Genomic DNA, 15,485 nt, shown 5'->3' on the forward strand with positions numbered 1-15,485 from the left:
ACCTGGGAAGCCCTTAGAGCGTACAAGGCATAGGACCTCGATTTAGCAAATAATCCATGTCTAGTATTCCTTCTCTTTCCCTTTCATTTCTCCCTTCCTCCTTCCTGGACTTTTTGTTTTCTTTCTAGATGGACAGATGATGATAAAAAAGCTTCCTTATGCCGGGCGCTGTTGGCTCACGCCTGTAATCCTAGCTACTCAGGAGGCTGAGATCTGAGGATCGCGGTTCAAAGCCAGCCCAGGCAGGAGAGACCGTGAGACTCCTATCTCCAATAAGCCACCAGAAAACCAGAAGTGGCGCTGTAGCTCAAGTGGTAGAGCGCTCGCCTTGAGCTGAAGAGCTGAGGGACAGTGCCCAGGCCCAGAGTTCAAGCCCCATGACCGACAAAAAAAAAAAAAAAAAAAAAAAAGCTTCCTTATTTAAGACTTATTTCCCTAAATTGCTTCTTAGTCCTTCTCTGAACTATAAGAATTCCAAATCTATGGAAAACAGCTTTGCCCCATTTATTTCCTATATTCATTCTTCATCTAAGTATAATGACCTCTCTTTCAGTAAAGGATGACTTAAAGGTGAAGTTAGATAGAATATGTGTGGTAAACAGTGGCTATGTGAGGCCAGCATTAATAAATATTTGAAAATACTCTCCAGTATACTCAAAAAAGCAACAGGCCTAAGTTAGTTGTCTCTTTTCTTCACATTCCTATAATTGAAATTTTCTGTCTACAATTTTCAAAATAATAAGAGCTTTCATATTTCTGTTCATTTTTAAGGAGATGATGGTTATTTCCAATTTGTTTTTTTTTTTTTTTTTTTGGGTCCGGTCATGGGGCCTGAACTCTGGGCTTGGGCACTGTCCCTCAGCTCTTCAGCTCAAAGCTAGTGCTCTACCACTTGAGCCACAGCGCCACTTCCGGCTTTTTTCTTTTTGCTTATGTGGTGCTGAGGAATCGAACCCAGGGCCTCAGGCATGCAAGGCAAGCGCTTTAACCACTGAGCCACCTTCCCAGCCCTCCAATTTGTTTTTTAACAAAGACCATTGTAAAGTGTTAGAGATATTTTTACATCAGGATTATAACATTTATATACTTTTATTTTCTCTCTTATCTTTGCCACCACAAAAGTATGTACATGAAAGAAAATATGATATCTGACTTTTAATCCATTATTTCTTATGTAAGAAGAGTGGCATATTTTTCACTTCCATTTTATAACTGTGGTTGCTACAGCATACAATATGCTTCTTTGCAGAGTTAAGAATCCCCACTACTGAGCATTAGCAATGGGCCATATTTTAGTCTGAAAAACAAATAAAGTTTTCTGAGACTCGATGAAAATAAGTACAGAGACACTTGGTTTGAAGAGGAACCACTGTAAACACTAATTTTACACTGTGAATGAGAACAGGTGTACCAAATCTTTTTTTTGGGAAAAATATCTAGTCTTTATATTTTAAGCAATTCTTTGTTAACTAAAAGGATTTGAAGTAAATGTTGGAACTAATGAGAACACTGTCATTCAAATCTGATGGCTCTAGGTATGTTTTGGATGATGAATATATCAGTTCTTCTGGAGCCAAGTTCCCAATCAGGTGGTCTCCACCTGAAGTCCTTCATTTCAAGAAATATAGCAGTAAATCAGATGTCTGGTCATTTGGTAAGTACATTTGATGTTTTTGTGGAGCTTGATTAAACACAATAGACAATCTTTTCTTTTTAATCTTTTTTTTTAATATGATTTTATTTTATTTGAGAACATACTGTACAGAGGGGCTACAATTACATGGGCAGGATAATGCATACATTTCTTACCAAGCATTGCAGCCTCCTCCTTTGTTTACCCTTCACATCCCTTCCCAGCCTCCCCCCTCCCCCCACACAATTATACCCCCCTCCCCCCCCCACACCGACATTGTAAAGCTGGTTTTGACATGACATTTTGTACTTCTCATTGTTGCAACAGATCCACCTGAATCCTTAAACGACTTGTTTGTCCCCATCTCCTCCACATGTTATACTGACATCAAATATAGTGAAAGCGGGGGTTACACTGTGGGGGAGGGACATACAAAGCAACAAAGAAATAATCTTATAAATGCGTTTCTTTTTAATCTTGATTTCATACTATATTCCAGCTTCTAAAGAATCTTCTTATAACCTTGCTATTTATTCACATCCAAATCATTTTTGGCCACTAGTGTCTTATACTTCTTATATTAGTCTTTCTTTTGGATCTTTTTCTTTACCACTGTGATCACTCAATGTAAAACCATAACAAAGAATCGACTGATCTAGAAAATAAAGTCAACCAACTACCTCATATCAAAGAGGCTTGAAGGAAGAATGATTTTATATCAGTATAGTATATTTAGTGTATTTAGTAAACATTATTTAACTACTAAGCAGTTTAGCTATTTTCAACTCTTCTCATGATAACTTAAGTGTAGGACATGGGTTTTGGAAATATTCAATCATTCATTACTTTTAATTTGGATAGAACTTAGGGATAGGCTTCCTTGGCATTTACTTGTTGATCGACACTTTGGAAGTGCAACATAGTTATTTGAGTTGATCTTTCAAAACTAGGTAATAAATGTACAAAAGTCTATTGCTTTTCATCAAGAACTTCCTAGATGGCTTTTAGGATTGAAGAGACATCTGGGCTTTCATGAGAATATGAATTTTATTGTCCCAAATATGATGAAGCTGATCTCATTGATCCGATTTGTTCTCCACTCATTTATCATAGTGTCATCAGGTGAAATTTTAAGCTCTGTTACAGACCATATGGATTGTAATTCAAGATCTCCTCATGTGGTAATAGAACAATTAGAATGCCTGCATTTTGCTTGTCTCTCTTCTTACCTGGACAAGGTCTTGTCTCTAACCCATACCAAATAAATGCCCATAGAACTAGGGAGTAATTAAGTGAACTCAAACTGGAAGTGTCTGAAGGAGTTTAACTGTCCTATCAAAAAATGATTACTAAGCACCTACTTATATACAGAGCTTTAGCTAGACATTCTGAGGATCTACCCATCAGACCAGTCCTCGAGAGGTGGTGGAGGTGGAGGAGGACCTCTACTTGCAGGCAGCAGAGGCTCTCACAAATCTATTATTTCTATGGAATGCTAAGAAGATTCGTTGGTTTCAAGGTGTGGGAACATGAGCCATGCCTAGAGGTAAAAACACCACAAGATTGCCTTCTAATAGAAAGGCCATCAAGACCCATAGAAAAGGAAAGGTATCATTTTTCCTGGGATTACTTCCAAGTTCCGATTCTATTCAAAAGCTCAGGTGTGCAGCTCTACCTCCTCCCTAGAAAGTCTCTCATTCCAGTTATTCATATGAAGGCTGGAGGAAAAAAAGAAGGCTTTGTAGTTGGAAGCAAACAGTGATTTCAATTCCAAGTAACCATTTCTCTCTAACCTCATTGTGTGTGTGTGTGTGTGTGTGTGTGTGTGCATTTTATTTGCAGGAGTTTTAATGTGGGAAGTTTTTACAGAAGGAAAAATGCCTTTTGAAAACAAGTCAAACCTGCAAGTAGTGGAAGCGATTTCTTCAGGCTTCCGGCTCTATCGTCCTTACTTGGCACCCATGTCCATATACAAGGTCATGTACAGCTGCTGGCATGAGGTTAGTGTCCTTTCCTCTTCCAGTGGGCAGTGTCGACTTTCAAGAGCATACCTGATTGTCACTTGCAGTACCCATGATTCAATTAGGGCAGCAAAACTTGTTTCTTGATAATAACCTGACACCAGGAATGCTATTTTGATTTGAAACTCCTGCCACAGAATCATGAATCCATTTTGCTTTTCACAGTGGCCTTTCAATCCAAGAGACTCAGTTTCCAGATTGGTTCTTGTGGAAGCTCTTGATGTTTCTAAAATGTCAGTGACTCAATGTTTTATTGCCTTTAGGGACCTGTTGGTAGAGTAAGTTGGTAGTAGTAGGCTCGTGAAACTTCCAGATTGGAAAGGAACAATGCTATTTTTTTTTGTCGATTGTGGGGCTTGAACTCAGGGCCTGAGCTCTGTCCTTGAGCCTCTCTGTGCTTAAGGCCAGCACTCTACCATTTGAGCCACAGCACCACTTCCAGCCTTTTCTGTTTATGTGATACTAAGGAATCAAACCCAAGGCTTCATGCATGCTAGGCAAGCACTCTACCACTGAGCCACATTCCCAGTCCCCAGAATGCTATTTTTTTTTTATTTACTTCACTTTCATATGTCTGGCTTTTCTAAGGCTCTATGTAATGTGTTTCTTTTCTCTGTGTCACTTAAGACTCCTGATAGAGAGGTTATACTAGAATAGAAATGAAGGACCAGGTGCCAGGAACCTTCATTTGGGGAAATCATCTCTTGGGATTCCAGTTTCATCTTTGGTTGAAATGCCAAACTTAAAAATGCCAGAGTTTACATAGCCAGAAAGGTTTCTGTCTTACTTCTGCTTTTTGGGGCACAGATTCAACACACCCTTCAGTTTTACTAGACTCCTCTGTTATTTTGAGAGCTCCATTCTCTTTGTAGCTGACAGCCTAAGCCTAGAAAAAAAATCACAACTTGAGAACTTTTCTCCTGCCTGAAAGGAAAAGAAAAGAAAACAAAAATCCACCACTGATCCCCAATGCACAGACCCTGGAAAAGTCAATATTTCCAGAGTGCGATTGTTCATTTTCATCAGAGATGTTTAATTTGTAAAGATTCCCAATGTATGAAAAGATTTATGACTAATTGCTCCACAAGGAATCTTGAACGACATAAAAATTTGTTAAGGAAGCTGTTAGCTGCAAACAGCTGTTTTAGGAAAATCTTTGCAATAACAATGTAAATGGCTCAATGTAAATAGCTCAGGAACACACAGATGGTGCATATTGTCAGTGGAGACCAATGACAGTTATGGTTTTGCCAAAGGAAGTTCAGGAATGAACAGGAATGCTGACAGAGTGAGATTGATTGAATTGGAAGTGAAAGTTCACCCCCTAGGAGATCGAAGATAGGCAGCTTCACCCTGAAAACAAGTATCCAAAGTCCCAGGTCTTAGGCACTCTTATGGATAGAATGTAATGGATATGCTAAGGATATGCACAAAATAGTTGGAGTTTTTGCAAGAAATTGGTTTTTTAAGAAGTAGAGGATGGGCAGGAACTCCCAAATACCTCTCAGTCCTAACTCTCAACATTATGGACTTAACTCTCCAATTAAGCAACATAGACTGTCTAGTTGGATTAAAAAGCAAAATCCTTCTACTGCTGCCTTCAAGAGTCACAGCTTGCCCATAAAAACAAACATATTCTGAAAGTGAAAGGCTGGAATAAAATCTACCAAGCAAATAGCCCCCATAAACAGGCAGGAGTTGCAATCCTAATATCAGATAAAATAGACTTCAAATTAAAATTAGTGAGAAGAGATAAAGAAGGTCACTACATACTAATTAAGGGATTTCTTCTTCAGGAGGATATTGCAATTCTAAATATCTATTCACCAACAACAGAGCACCCAAATTCATCCAAGAAACAAGTCTCACATAGATCCAAAGACATTAATTGTTGGGGACTTTAACACACCACTCTGTCCACTAACTAGCTCAACCTGGCAAAAACGCAACAGAGAAACCGCAGATATAAACAACTGCATAGATCAACTAAATTTAACAGACATCTACTGAATATTTCACCCAGCAACATCAGAATACACGTTCTTCTCAGCAGCACATTGAACATTTTCCAAAATAGACCACATTTTAGGTCACAAAGCAAACCTGTCTAAATTCAGAAACATTGAATTATGCCCTGCATTCTCTCAGACCACAAGGGAATAAAATTAGAACTCAAGACCAAAAGTCACTAAAGTCCTGTAACACATGGAGACTGAACAACACACTGTTGAATCACCAGTGGGTCATGGAAGAGATTAGAAAGAAAATTCAAATGTTCATGATATTCAACAAAAATGAACACATAAATTACCAGTTCCTCTGGGACACAGCAAAGGCAGTACACAGAGGCAAGTTTATAGCTCTGAATTCCTACATCAACAAATTGGAGAGATCTGAAACCAACAATTTAATGAGACATCTGAACCGCCTTGAAAAAGAGCAGCAAGCTAAACCCCAGTCCAGCAGATGGAAAGAAATAATTAAAATTGTTTGTTTCTTAAAAAAAAAAAAAAAAAAAAAAAAGAAGTAGAGGATGGGAAATCGTGATAGCTAATAAAGTATCCTCAGGCCAAGATGGCGACTCAAAAGGAATTGTGTAATTAAACCACAGCTATGATGAGATTATAGATGAGGTCTCTGCATAACTTTTATTGAGGAACTGTTGTTCACCGTGCTAATAATTATTGGCCCTCAATACTGGCCAACTGGGACTGAGCTTGGGGACCTAATGTAGTAGATAAGGATGTTTGGCAAAATGCACTCAGATATGGTGCTGCTCTTATTCTCTGGCCCTCATTGGAATCCCGTTCCTTTTCTGCTTGCCTACCTCCATCAAGGTCATTTTGGGATAATTGACTTTCAAATTTCAATTTTTACAGTGGTCAAAAGTGATTCGTTTTGAGTGGAAACCATATTTAAATTTTTGATCTTTTCCTTGGCTAGCGATATATAAGGCATCCTTCATTCTTTCTTGGAATTCTGAGTAGAGGCAGTAAACCATAGTGCTCAGTGAGCAACATGACCACAAGAGTAAACAACCAATACTCTACAGCACACTCAATGGCTAAGTTATTATGTTTAGTGCGTTAGGAGTTCTCATTTTTCTTTTTGTCAGTTGTGGGGCTTGAACTCAGGGCCTGGGTAATATCCCTGAGCTCTTTTTTGCTTAGGCTAGTGCTGTGCCACTTTGAGCCACAACTACACTTCCAGTTTTCTGGTAGTTAGTTGGAGATAAAGTCTTCCCTGCCCAGGCTGGCTTTGAACCATGATCCTCAGATCTCAGCCTCCTGAGTAGCTAGGATTACAGATGTGAGCCACCAGTGCCCCTGGCTGCTTATGCATTTTTGACTGAGGCTATTTTCAATTTATGATGGGTTTATTGGGAGGAGACCCATCATAAGTTGAGGAGCTTCTATGTATATTTATGATACAATAAACATGTACATGTGCATAAAATACTTATTGAGTTTTTATGTGTCTATGGGTATGAAACAGAGAAGGGGCAGGGGCAGCTAAGATGAACCCGAGTAAGTGACCTTAGTCTCATATGTCATTGGAAATTAGATTAAGATACTGTTTGGGTTATGTTGATGAGTTTGTTTATAAAAATTGATTTTGCCTATAATTTGACCCCCAGTATTGAGGTGCCTCTCAGCTCAAACATGATTATGTTACCATTGATAAACACTTGGTGTAGGCTTTACCTGCAGAACTTCAGGCTCCTTGACAAAGCCTACAATTTCTTCTTGAAGTATTAAAAGTCTTAAATGGGCTCCCATCAGCTTCTTCTCTGTCCTTTTTATTGATGCCCTGTGATTATAAACCCCCGTGGGTGGTGTCTTGTACTAATCTCAGTGAGAGCTTTGTGTAGTTCCTATTTTCTATGGATTTCAAAGATGCCAACAGTGCCATCCCTTCTTCTTCATGGAGTCAGAATGAAACTCCATCCATGGGTGACATAGGAAAAATGCTCTAATCCCTGGCTCTGTGTCAGAGACTTTTGTGGATGCAAACTAAAGATAGGACAGCCTGTGCATTAGGATCTGCAAAGTATGCGCTGAAAATGTGCCTTTTGCTTCCTAAGTGAAATCTTTCCTTGTAGAGGGAGTCAGGCCTAGTAAATACCTGGGGATGAGCTCAGGGGCTTAATACTCTAAATCCTTGGGCTGGGAAGGTGGCTCAGTGGAAGAGCACTTGCCTTGCAAGCCTGAGGCCCTCCTTGCATGCCTGAGGCCCTCCTTGCATGCCTGAGGCCCTGCGATCGATTCCTCAGCACCACATAAGCAAAAAGAAAAAAAGCCGGAAGTGGTGCTGTGGCTCAAGTGGTAGAGCGCTAGCCTTGAGCTGAAGAGCTGAGGGGCAGCGCCCAGGCCCAGAGTTCAGGCCCCACAACCGGATCCCCCCCCTACCAAAATACTCTAAATCCTTGCTTTCTCCCAGCTTCTTCCTTGACCTCACACATGTCAAAATCATCCAGATAGATCTCTAGAGTGGTGAAATCCACTGGAATTTCCTGCAACGATAGAAAAGTTGTGTATCTGTGCTGTCCCAGTATGCGAGCCCCCGGCTGTGGAGGACTTACAACGTGGGTTGGTATAGCTGAAGAATGGAACTTACACATTTGTGTAATTTTAATTCATCTAAATATGGAGCCAGGTACTGGTGGCTCATGCCTGTAATCCTAGCTACTCAGAAGGCTGAGATCTGAGGATCCGAGCTCAAAGCCTGCCTGGGCAGCCAGCTCCCAAATAAAATAAAATAGACACACTTGGTTAGTACGTACACTCTAGCTACTTTTATTATTGTATTTTACTCTTAGATTTTTACACTTATGCCTTGTCAAGATGCCTTTTGTGGAGAAGCAATTTGGAACTGAGTCTCTGACTGCAAGTACCACCTCTAGTGTCTAAGTGCTGCGCAGCTGATTACCTCCACGTTCCCTTTTCCAGAACCCTGAAGGCCGTCCGACGTTTGCTGAGCTGCTGGAGGTTCTAGCAGAGATTGCAGAAACATGGTGACTTGGAACGGAAAGCCAACTGGAGGATTACCTGGCCGGATTGCCACAAGAGAAGATCATGGGTGGAGTCATCCCTGGGGAACTCTCTGACACAGTGCAAAGAGCACAACTTCAAATTGTTTTACGAATATTCAGACAGTAGTTTTTCAGTGGTGTGAGGTGGGCTTCGAATTCTCCTCTGAAATACCTTCTATGTTCTATGTGTGAAGAAAGGAGAAAAACTGCAAGCTCGCCTTTCCAGTGGCTGCTCTTCATGAAAATAGCCTTGAGAACATTAAGAGTAGGAAAGTTGACTTTTCACTAGACCAAGGAAATTTCTTTCTTAAAGAGAACTAATTGACATTCCTTTCTTCAGAGGTCTATGCATAGAAGACGGCAGTAGATTCTTCCAACTTGTGGAATTAAAAAAGCCTTCGCAGAATTTCATGTCTTTGTGCTGAATAGATCTTTATAGAAAACATACCTTTAGGAATCACATGAATATGAACATTCAGGAGATGTCTTTTATTCTTTTGTAAATAAGTATTTCATTGTATTTTTCTTGGCATGGAAATGTCTTTTATAATACCCCTGTATTATTTTAAAAATCTTTTGCACATATCTAATTAGTTTGGATGTGGAGCACATGGGCAGCAAAGATGGCGCTGGGAGGGGGTTGAGTGGGCAGAGCCTAATTTACTGTAGAGCACATGGCCAGCCAAGATGGCTCTGGGAGAGAGTAGAGTGGGCAGACCCCAATTGACCTGCCGATCAGTACCTAACCAGCCCGTGAAGGCTCAGGTGAATGATAGGGTGTGACCTTGACAGTGATTGGTTCCTCTTCCTCCTTTACCATACCACCCACCCTTTTTGTCTTTAAAAGGGGCTGCTCTCTGTTAATAAACGAGTTTTTCTACCTGCTGGATTTGGCTCCCCGCTGTGTCTGATTGTCTCCTGGGCTGAGGGAACCGGCAAGCGCCGCACTTACCTTTCCTCGGACCCCGTCTGTCTTTTGTGGGACGGACGAAGACCCAACATTTGGACACATTTTCTTGCATTCCAGTTTTTAAAACAATAATAGAACTTAAGCCAATTTTTCTTTTGATGACATTTGAGTATATTCAGGGAAATATAGCTATGGACTCAGATTTCTTTTCAGTGGTATCTGTTGTTATATTCATGACCTGATTTTCAGTTCTAAAACTTTACCCTTTGCGTATATAATACTGGATTACAAAATAAGCCTCATTTTGCCAGACTAAGTGCCTCCTTTTCTGTAAAATACTTGTTTTTTTCCCAAAAAAGAGATGAAATAAAATATCTAAATGTGTCATTAAGTACTGTTATTTTTGAAGTCTAGAAATGTGGATTCTCAATTCACAGTTTCTCATGTACTGATTATTGGAACAATTCATGACTGAATCTGACATCCTGAGGACTTCAGAAGACCTATAGGAAGATGTGCAGAAAGCACACATGTATTTACAGTCAGCGTATTTACAGTCAGCATTAACAATAAGGATCTTCTATTTGTGTATTGTCTCATAATTCATGATGGTTCTGGGAGAATATGTTTTATGATTTTCATAGGTCCTGAGCTGCTGACACCTTTCAGAGACTGACACATCTCTTTTCCTGAGCCTTCTCCCTGATGAAGAGTGACAGAAAGAGAATAACAACCCTCCCCAAAACAACCAAAATGAACACTGAAAAATCTAACACCAATTACAGGTACAGTACAGAGAAATGAATGACACCCAGAGACAAGCCATTCTTAGCTAAGAGTGACTATTGGTAGTTTTGGGCAAGCTCTATTCCTTTTGATTTAACACCTCAGGAAAGTTTCACATAGGAGGAGAAGACTCGGGATAAGAACAAATGGAGCGGGGCTGGGAAGGTGGCTCAGTGGTAGAGTGCTTGCCTTGCATGCCTGAGGCCCTGCGTTTGATTCCTCAGCACCACATAAGCAAAAAGAAAAAAGCTGGAAGTGGTGCTATGGCTCAAGTGGTAGAACCCTAGCCTTGAGCTGAAGAGCTGAGGGACAGCGCTCAGGCCCAGAGTTCAGGACCCACGACTGGACCCCTTCCCCCCCCCCAAAAAAAAAAGAACAAGTGGAGCTAGGTCTTAGGTAACTAAAATGCCAGATAATTTGTGGATAAAGATAAATCTTTTGGCTGCCTAGCTAAAGAAAATGTATTTAAGAAGTATTCACACTATTTCTCCTGGGTGGGACTGTGTTTTGCAACCAGTCTCAATATTTGTTATTGACATGAGGGCTCTGTGAATGGTTTGAAGTGAGATAGTGCCACTTTAAGTAGTTTTGCCTAGGAAATTAACTGGAGGTTTAGGAACTGGGTATAGAGTCCTAAAAAAGAGAAGACAGGAAGTCAATGGGGAGGAGGCCCCCAAAATGGAAAGAACTTGGAGACCATGCAGAAGATATGATCAGTGCAAATAGTCTTTTGCCAAGAGTAGCCAAAGGAATTTTTTCTTAAGTAGACATTTTATTGGAGGCTGGTACATGGTTCCATTATCACACTGGTAATACATTTGGTCTGGCAAGCAAATTCACAAGATAGATATAATCTAGCTCTATGCTTGCTTCGCTATGTAGGGCAGGAAATGGAGCATGCACAGCCTTCACTCTCGATGGAAGCTTGCCCAGTCTCTATTAAGGCTTGTCCAGTTTCTATGGGCATGAAATGGCCCGACTTCTTCCTCACCTGCCTGGAGATTGTGCGTGTTTGATAGTGATGAGACCATGCTATGAAGGGTCCACCTTCATGTCAAGAATCTCCTGTGTTGGTTTTGTACCCATCAGAAAATCTTACACTTCATGAATCCCCCTCATGTTGTCCAATGGATTAAAGACTTCACAATGTACACACATGTCTGGCATGTTGTCCCACATTCAAATTTATATTAACTCAGGTTATTTCCAAAGGACTGGTACTAGGAGAAAGCAAAGCTAAAACTTCCCCAGGTAAGCTAGGTCTGAGAAGAAAAAAGTAAGAGGCCTACTATGACTGCTGACTCTTGACTCACACGTCGTAACTAGCCTAAGAAAAGTTTTTTTTTCTTCTTTTAATAGGTAGTTAGAAACTTCTAGATTGAAGCTATGCTTTGTAACAAGTCTTAACAAAGCACACAAGGTTGAGAATGTAGCACAAGGGTAGAGCATTTACTTAGCCTATACGGGCCCTAGGATTGACTGCCAGTAAAAGAATAAACATTGAGAAAAATTAAAAACATAAAAGTTCCCCAAATATCTAGGTGCAGGTAACTCATACCTGTAATCCTAGCTTTTCAGGAGGCTGAGATCTGAGGATCGTGGTTCAAAGTCAGCCAGGGCAGGAAAGTCTGTGAGACCCTTACGTCCAATTAACTACCAAAAACTGGAAGTAGAGGCGTGGCTCAAAGTGGTAGAGCATTAGCCTTGAGTAGAAAAGCTCAGGGATAATGCCCAGGCCCTGAGTTCAAGTCCTAGGACCCACACAGCCACACAAGAAAGTTCCCAAACAATGAGCATATAGCTTGACTAATATTCAAAGATAGCTGTCACACTAGATGTAGATCAAGAAGTGATACATTCCAAGATTCCAGAAGCTATTCTCACTATTCAGGTCACTAATCTAGGAGTCATTAATACCCTGATTTCTAACACTGAGTTAATGTGGGCTATTTTGAACTTTCTAAAAGTGGAAACCTATGGCATATATCCTCTTGCGCCAGGCTTCTGCCACTGTGATGTTTGTGTGATCTATCCATGTTGTTTATAGTTGCATTTATTTCCATGTCTCATTCACCCATTTATAGTCTATTCTATTTTTGACAGCTATTTGAATGGATTTCACTTTGTGACTATTAAGATGACTGAGGCTATTCACATTTTCTGCATATCTCTTGGGGGAAAACATATTTCTATTATGCATATGCTCAAGAGTGGGATTGCAGGCCAAATTACTTGCCTACATTTGGTCTTTGTAAATGGTGTCAAAAAAGGTTCTAGATAGAAATAACCAAGAATACCATCCGCGGCTGTGTGTGAGCATGCCAGTGCTCCATAGGCCATGAAAATGGCCTGAGAATTTGTAACAATAAGCTGCTCCAAATTTGGTTTTGTTTGTGGGACCATGCTGGAGTAGAATGTCTGTCCCTTACTCCTAACTGACAGTATTGCAGTATGTTACAAGGACAATCTAAAACACAAAGTATCAGTATTGGGGTGGATTAAAGGTATTTGAGGTGACATACTAGGAAAATATAGAGGTGTAAGGCAAAGCAGGCCTGGGCCTGTGGAGCAACTGCCTAGTGAGTAGGAAACCCTGAGTTCAAATTCCAGAACTGCCAAAAAAACAAACAAAAAACCCCAAAAGAACGACAGCAACTATAACAAAAAGAATCTGACAAAAGGACTAGGAACTGGATATATGAGAGATGCAGGTCTCCCTCCAACCAATATATTACATATTTTCTCTCTCTCTCTCTCACTCTCTCTCTCTCACACACACACATACACACACAGACACAGACACACACACAGATATATTGCTACTTGTGTTTCTAATTGTCTTTTAAAATATTTAATGGGAAACTGGTTAGGTTTTGACTAGAGGTTAGGGGTTATCATTGGAGATGGGTGTATTGCTTGATCTAATAGAAAAAAAAAGCAAGTCAGGGGAGAAACGTAGATAAAATAGCTGGTAGTAAGCCAAGTGCCTGGGGTTATTCCTGTGATATTATCTACTCAGTAGGCTGTGAACTGAGCACACACAGGAGGCAGATAAATCTGAAGACTCTTATCCTCAATGAACCAGGAAACAACCTGAGAGACTCTTGTCTGCAAGTAATCAGAAAAAAAAAGCCAGGAGTAGAGGTGTGGATCAAATGGTAGAGTGCTAGTCATGTGAAATAAAATTGAGTAAGAGCACCAGGCCAAGAGTTTGTTTCTTCACACACACACACACACACACACACACACACACACGCACACACACACACACACGCACGCACGCACATGCACACACACAGAGCTGGAGGAAGGACACTGCTGACAGCACTGAGGAATGGGACATCTGTTCTCTTAGGTTGTCTACGAAGCGACTTCCCTTCCCTATTACCTCCCACAGCTCCCTGGCCTCCATATTCAGTAGATCTATTGGGGTCATCTGGTCATTATGGATTTTGTTACCTACGTGGGTAGCAATTTCATATTTGGTTCTACATTGTGCAGGGCAAAAATAATATAAAACATGTGAAGTCCAGCAAATAAGCATCCTGAGAATGGATTGAAATTTTGGGGCTGGGAAAGTGGCTCAGTGATGTAGAGGTTTTGTCTTACACTGGGTTTAATTCCCAGCATCACTCACATACACACATACACACACACTCCACAAACAAAACCTAAACCTTGGTCAAGACTTCTGATATATATCAGTCCAGATATGTCATCTAGTGTGGCAACATTAAGGATGAGGTAGAAGCTATTGCAAGTTTCAAGGATACGAAGAACCTCAGCTAATATGTGGATTACAGTCCCTTCATTTCTCAGCAATTTGGATAACAGAGAATGAAGGATTTCACATTTGGGTGACACTGGTTGGGAAAAAAATCCAAACATAAATAGTATGAGATGCAGAAGAGGTTGTAATTCAATGAAACAAGAAAAGCATGGGTCATTTCCCTCAGCCCCCTTGAAAGACAAGCCTTCTGCTTCTTTCACTAGACATTAACTGGAGAGCCTCAAAATGCGGAGATATGTACTTACACACAGCTCGTATAGATTTGTTCCTCAGCACCTGGTGTAATAAATATAACACTCTTTCAAACAAAATCTAGTGTTGAGTCCCTGGTACTGATGGCGAGAAATGCCTTTTGTGGAGAGAGGCTATGGCCTACTCCACAAGGATCGATCCTCCTTCCCTCCCTGCCTTCCTTCCTTCCTTCCTTCCTTCCTTCCTTCCTTCCTTCCTTCCTTCCTTCCTTCCTTCCTTCCTTCCTTCCTTCCTTCCCTCCTTCCTTCCTTCCTTCCTTTCTTCCTTCCTTCCTTCCTCCTTCCCTCCCTTCCCCTCCCTCCCTAACCTCCCTCTCCTTCTGTTCTTTCCTTCCTTCCTCCTTTCACCAGTCCTGGGGCTTGAACTCAAGGCCTGGGTGCTGTCCGTGAGCTTCTTTTACTCAAGGCTAGTGCTCTACCACTTGAGCCACAGTGCCACTTCTGGCTTTTGCGGGGGCAGAAGCAGGTTATTGGAGATAAAAATCTCACGGACATTTTTGCTTGGTCTTGCTTTGAACCATGATCTTAAGATCTTAGCCTCCCGAGTAGCTGGGATTACAGGCATGAGGCAGTGGTGCCTCAGTTATTTACTGGTTGGACAATAGAGAATTGGAGGTGAATGGAGAATTATCCTGGGGTTTGTGTGTTTTGTTACTACTTCCTTTTGGGACACAGCTGCCCTTGACCCTTGGCTTCTGTTATGCACAGAAAGTCTTCTTGGAGGAAGCCTCTGGACTGACACTCAGCTCAGCCAGAGCCTAGCAATGCTCTCTGCAAGGCTATTTCCCATCATACTCAGTCTCTCCAACCATGCTGGGGCCACCTTTCCATTTTAAGGACTGCATGGTCTTGACTGCTAAAGAAAAATTATTTGGACACCTGTTGAAATGGTAAGGAAGACTTTATTGGAGACCATTCCAATAAGAGTCAAGACTATTGTAGTAGGGGAGAAAAACTAAACCAAACACTGTGAAGGTAGCTGAGGACCAACAGAAAAGCAGGGATGAGAGAGGGAAATCCTGGTCAGCTGGCTTAACAGGATTCCACTCAAAGAGAGGCAGG

General features: G+C 41.0%; 1 protein-coding gene across 1 annotated transcript in view; it reads left to right on the forward strand.

Annotated features, from left to right (window-relative positions):
• The window catches only part of Txk (TXK tyrosine kinase), a 44,413-nt gene extending 34,526 nt beyond the window's left edge, over window positions 1-9,887 (forward strand). Inside the window, exons 12-14 of the mRNA XM_070013006.1 lie at window positions 1,536-1,654; window positions 3,476-3,633; window positions 8,604-9,887. Of these exons, the coding sequence (XP_069869107.1) occupies window positions 1,536-1,654; window positions 3,476-3,633; window positions 8,604-8,672 (346 nt within the window). The 3' untranslated portion in view covers window positions 8,673-9,887. The remainder of the gene's footprint in view (window positions 1-1,535; window positions 1,655-3,475; window positions 3,634-8,603) is intronic.
• Window positions 9,888-15,485: the final 5,598 nt, after the last annotated feature.

The sequence above is a fragment of the Dipodomys merriami genome, unplaced genomic scaffold, assembly GCF_024711535.1.
Source record: "Dipodomys merriami isolate MVZ:Mamm:240054 unplaced genomic scaffold, mDipMer1.0.p SCAF_9, whole genome shotgun sequence".
NCBI classification, from domain to species: Eukaryota; Metazoa; Chordata; class Mammalia; order Rodentia; family Heteromyidae; genus Dipodomys; species Dipodomys merriami.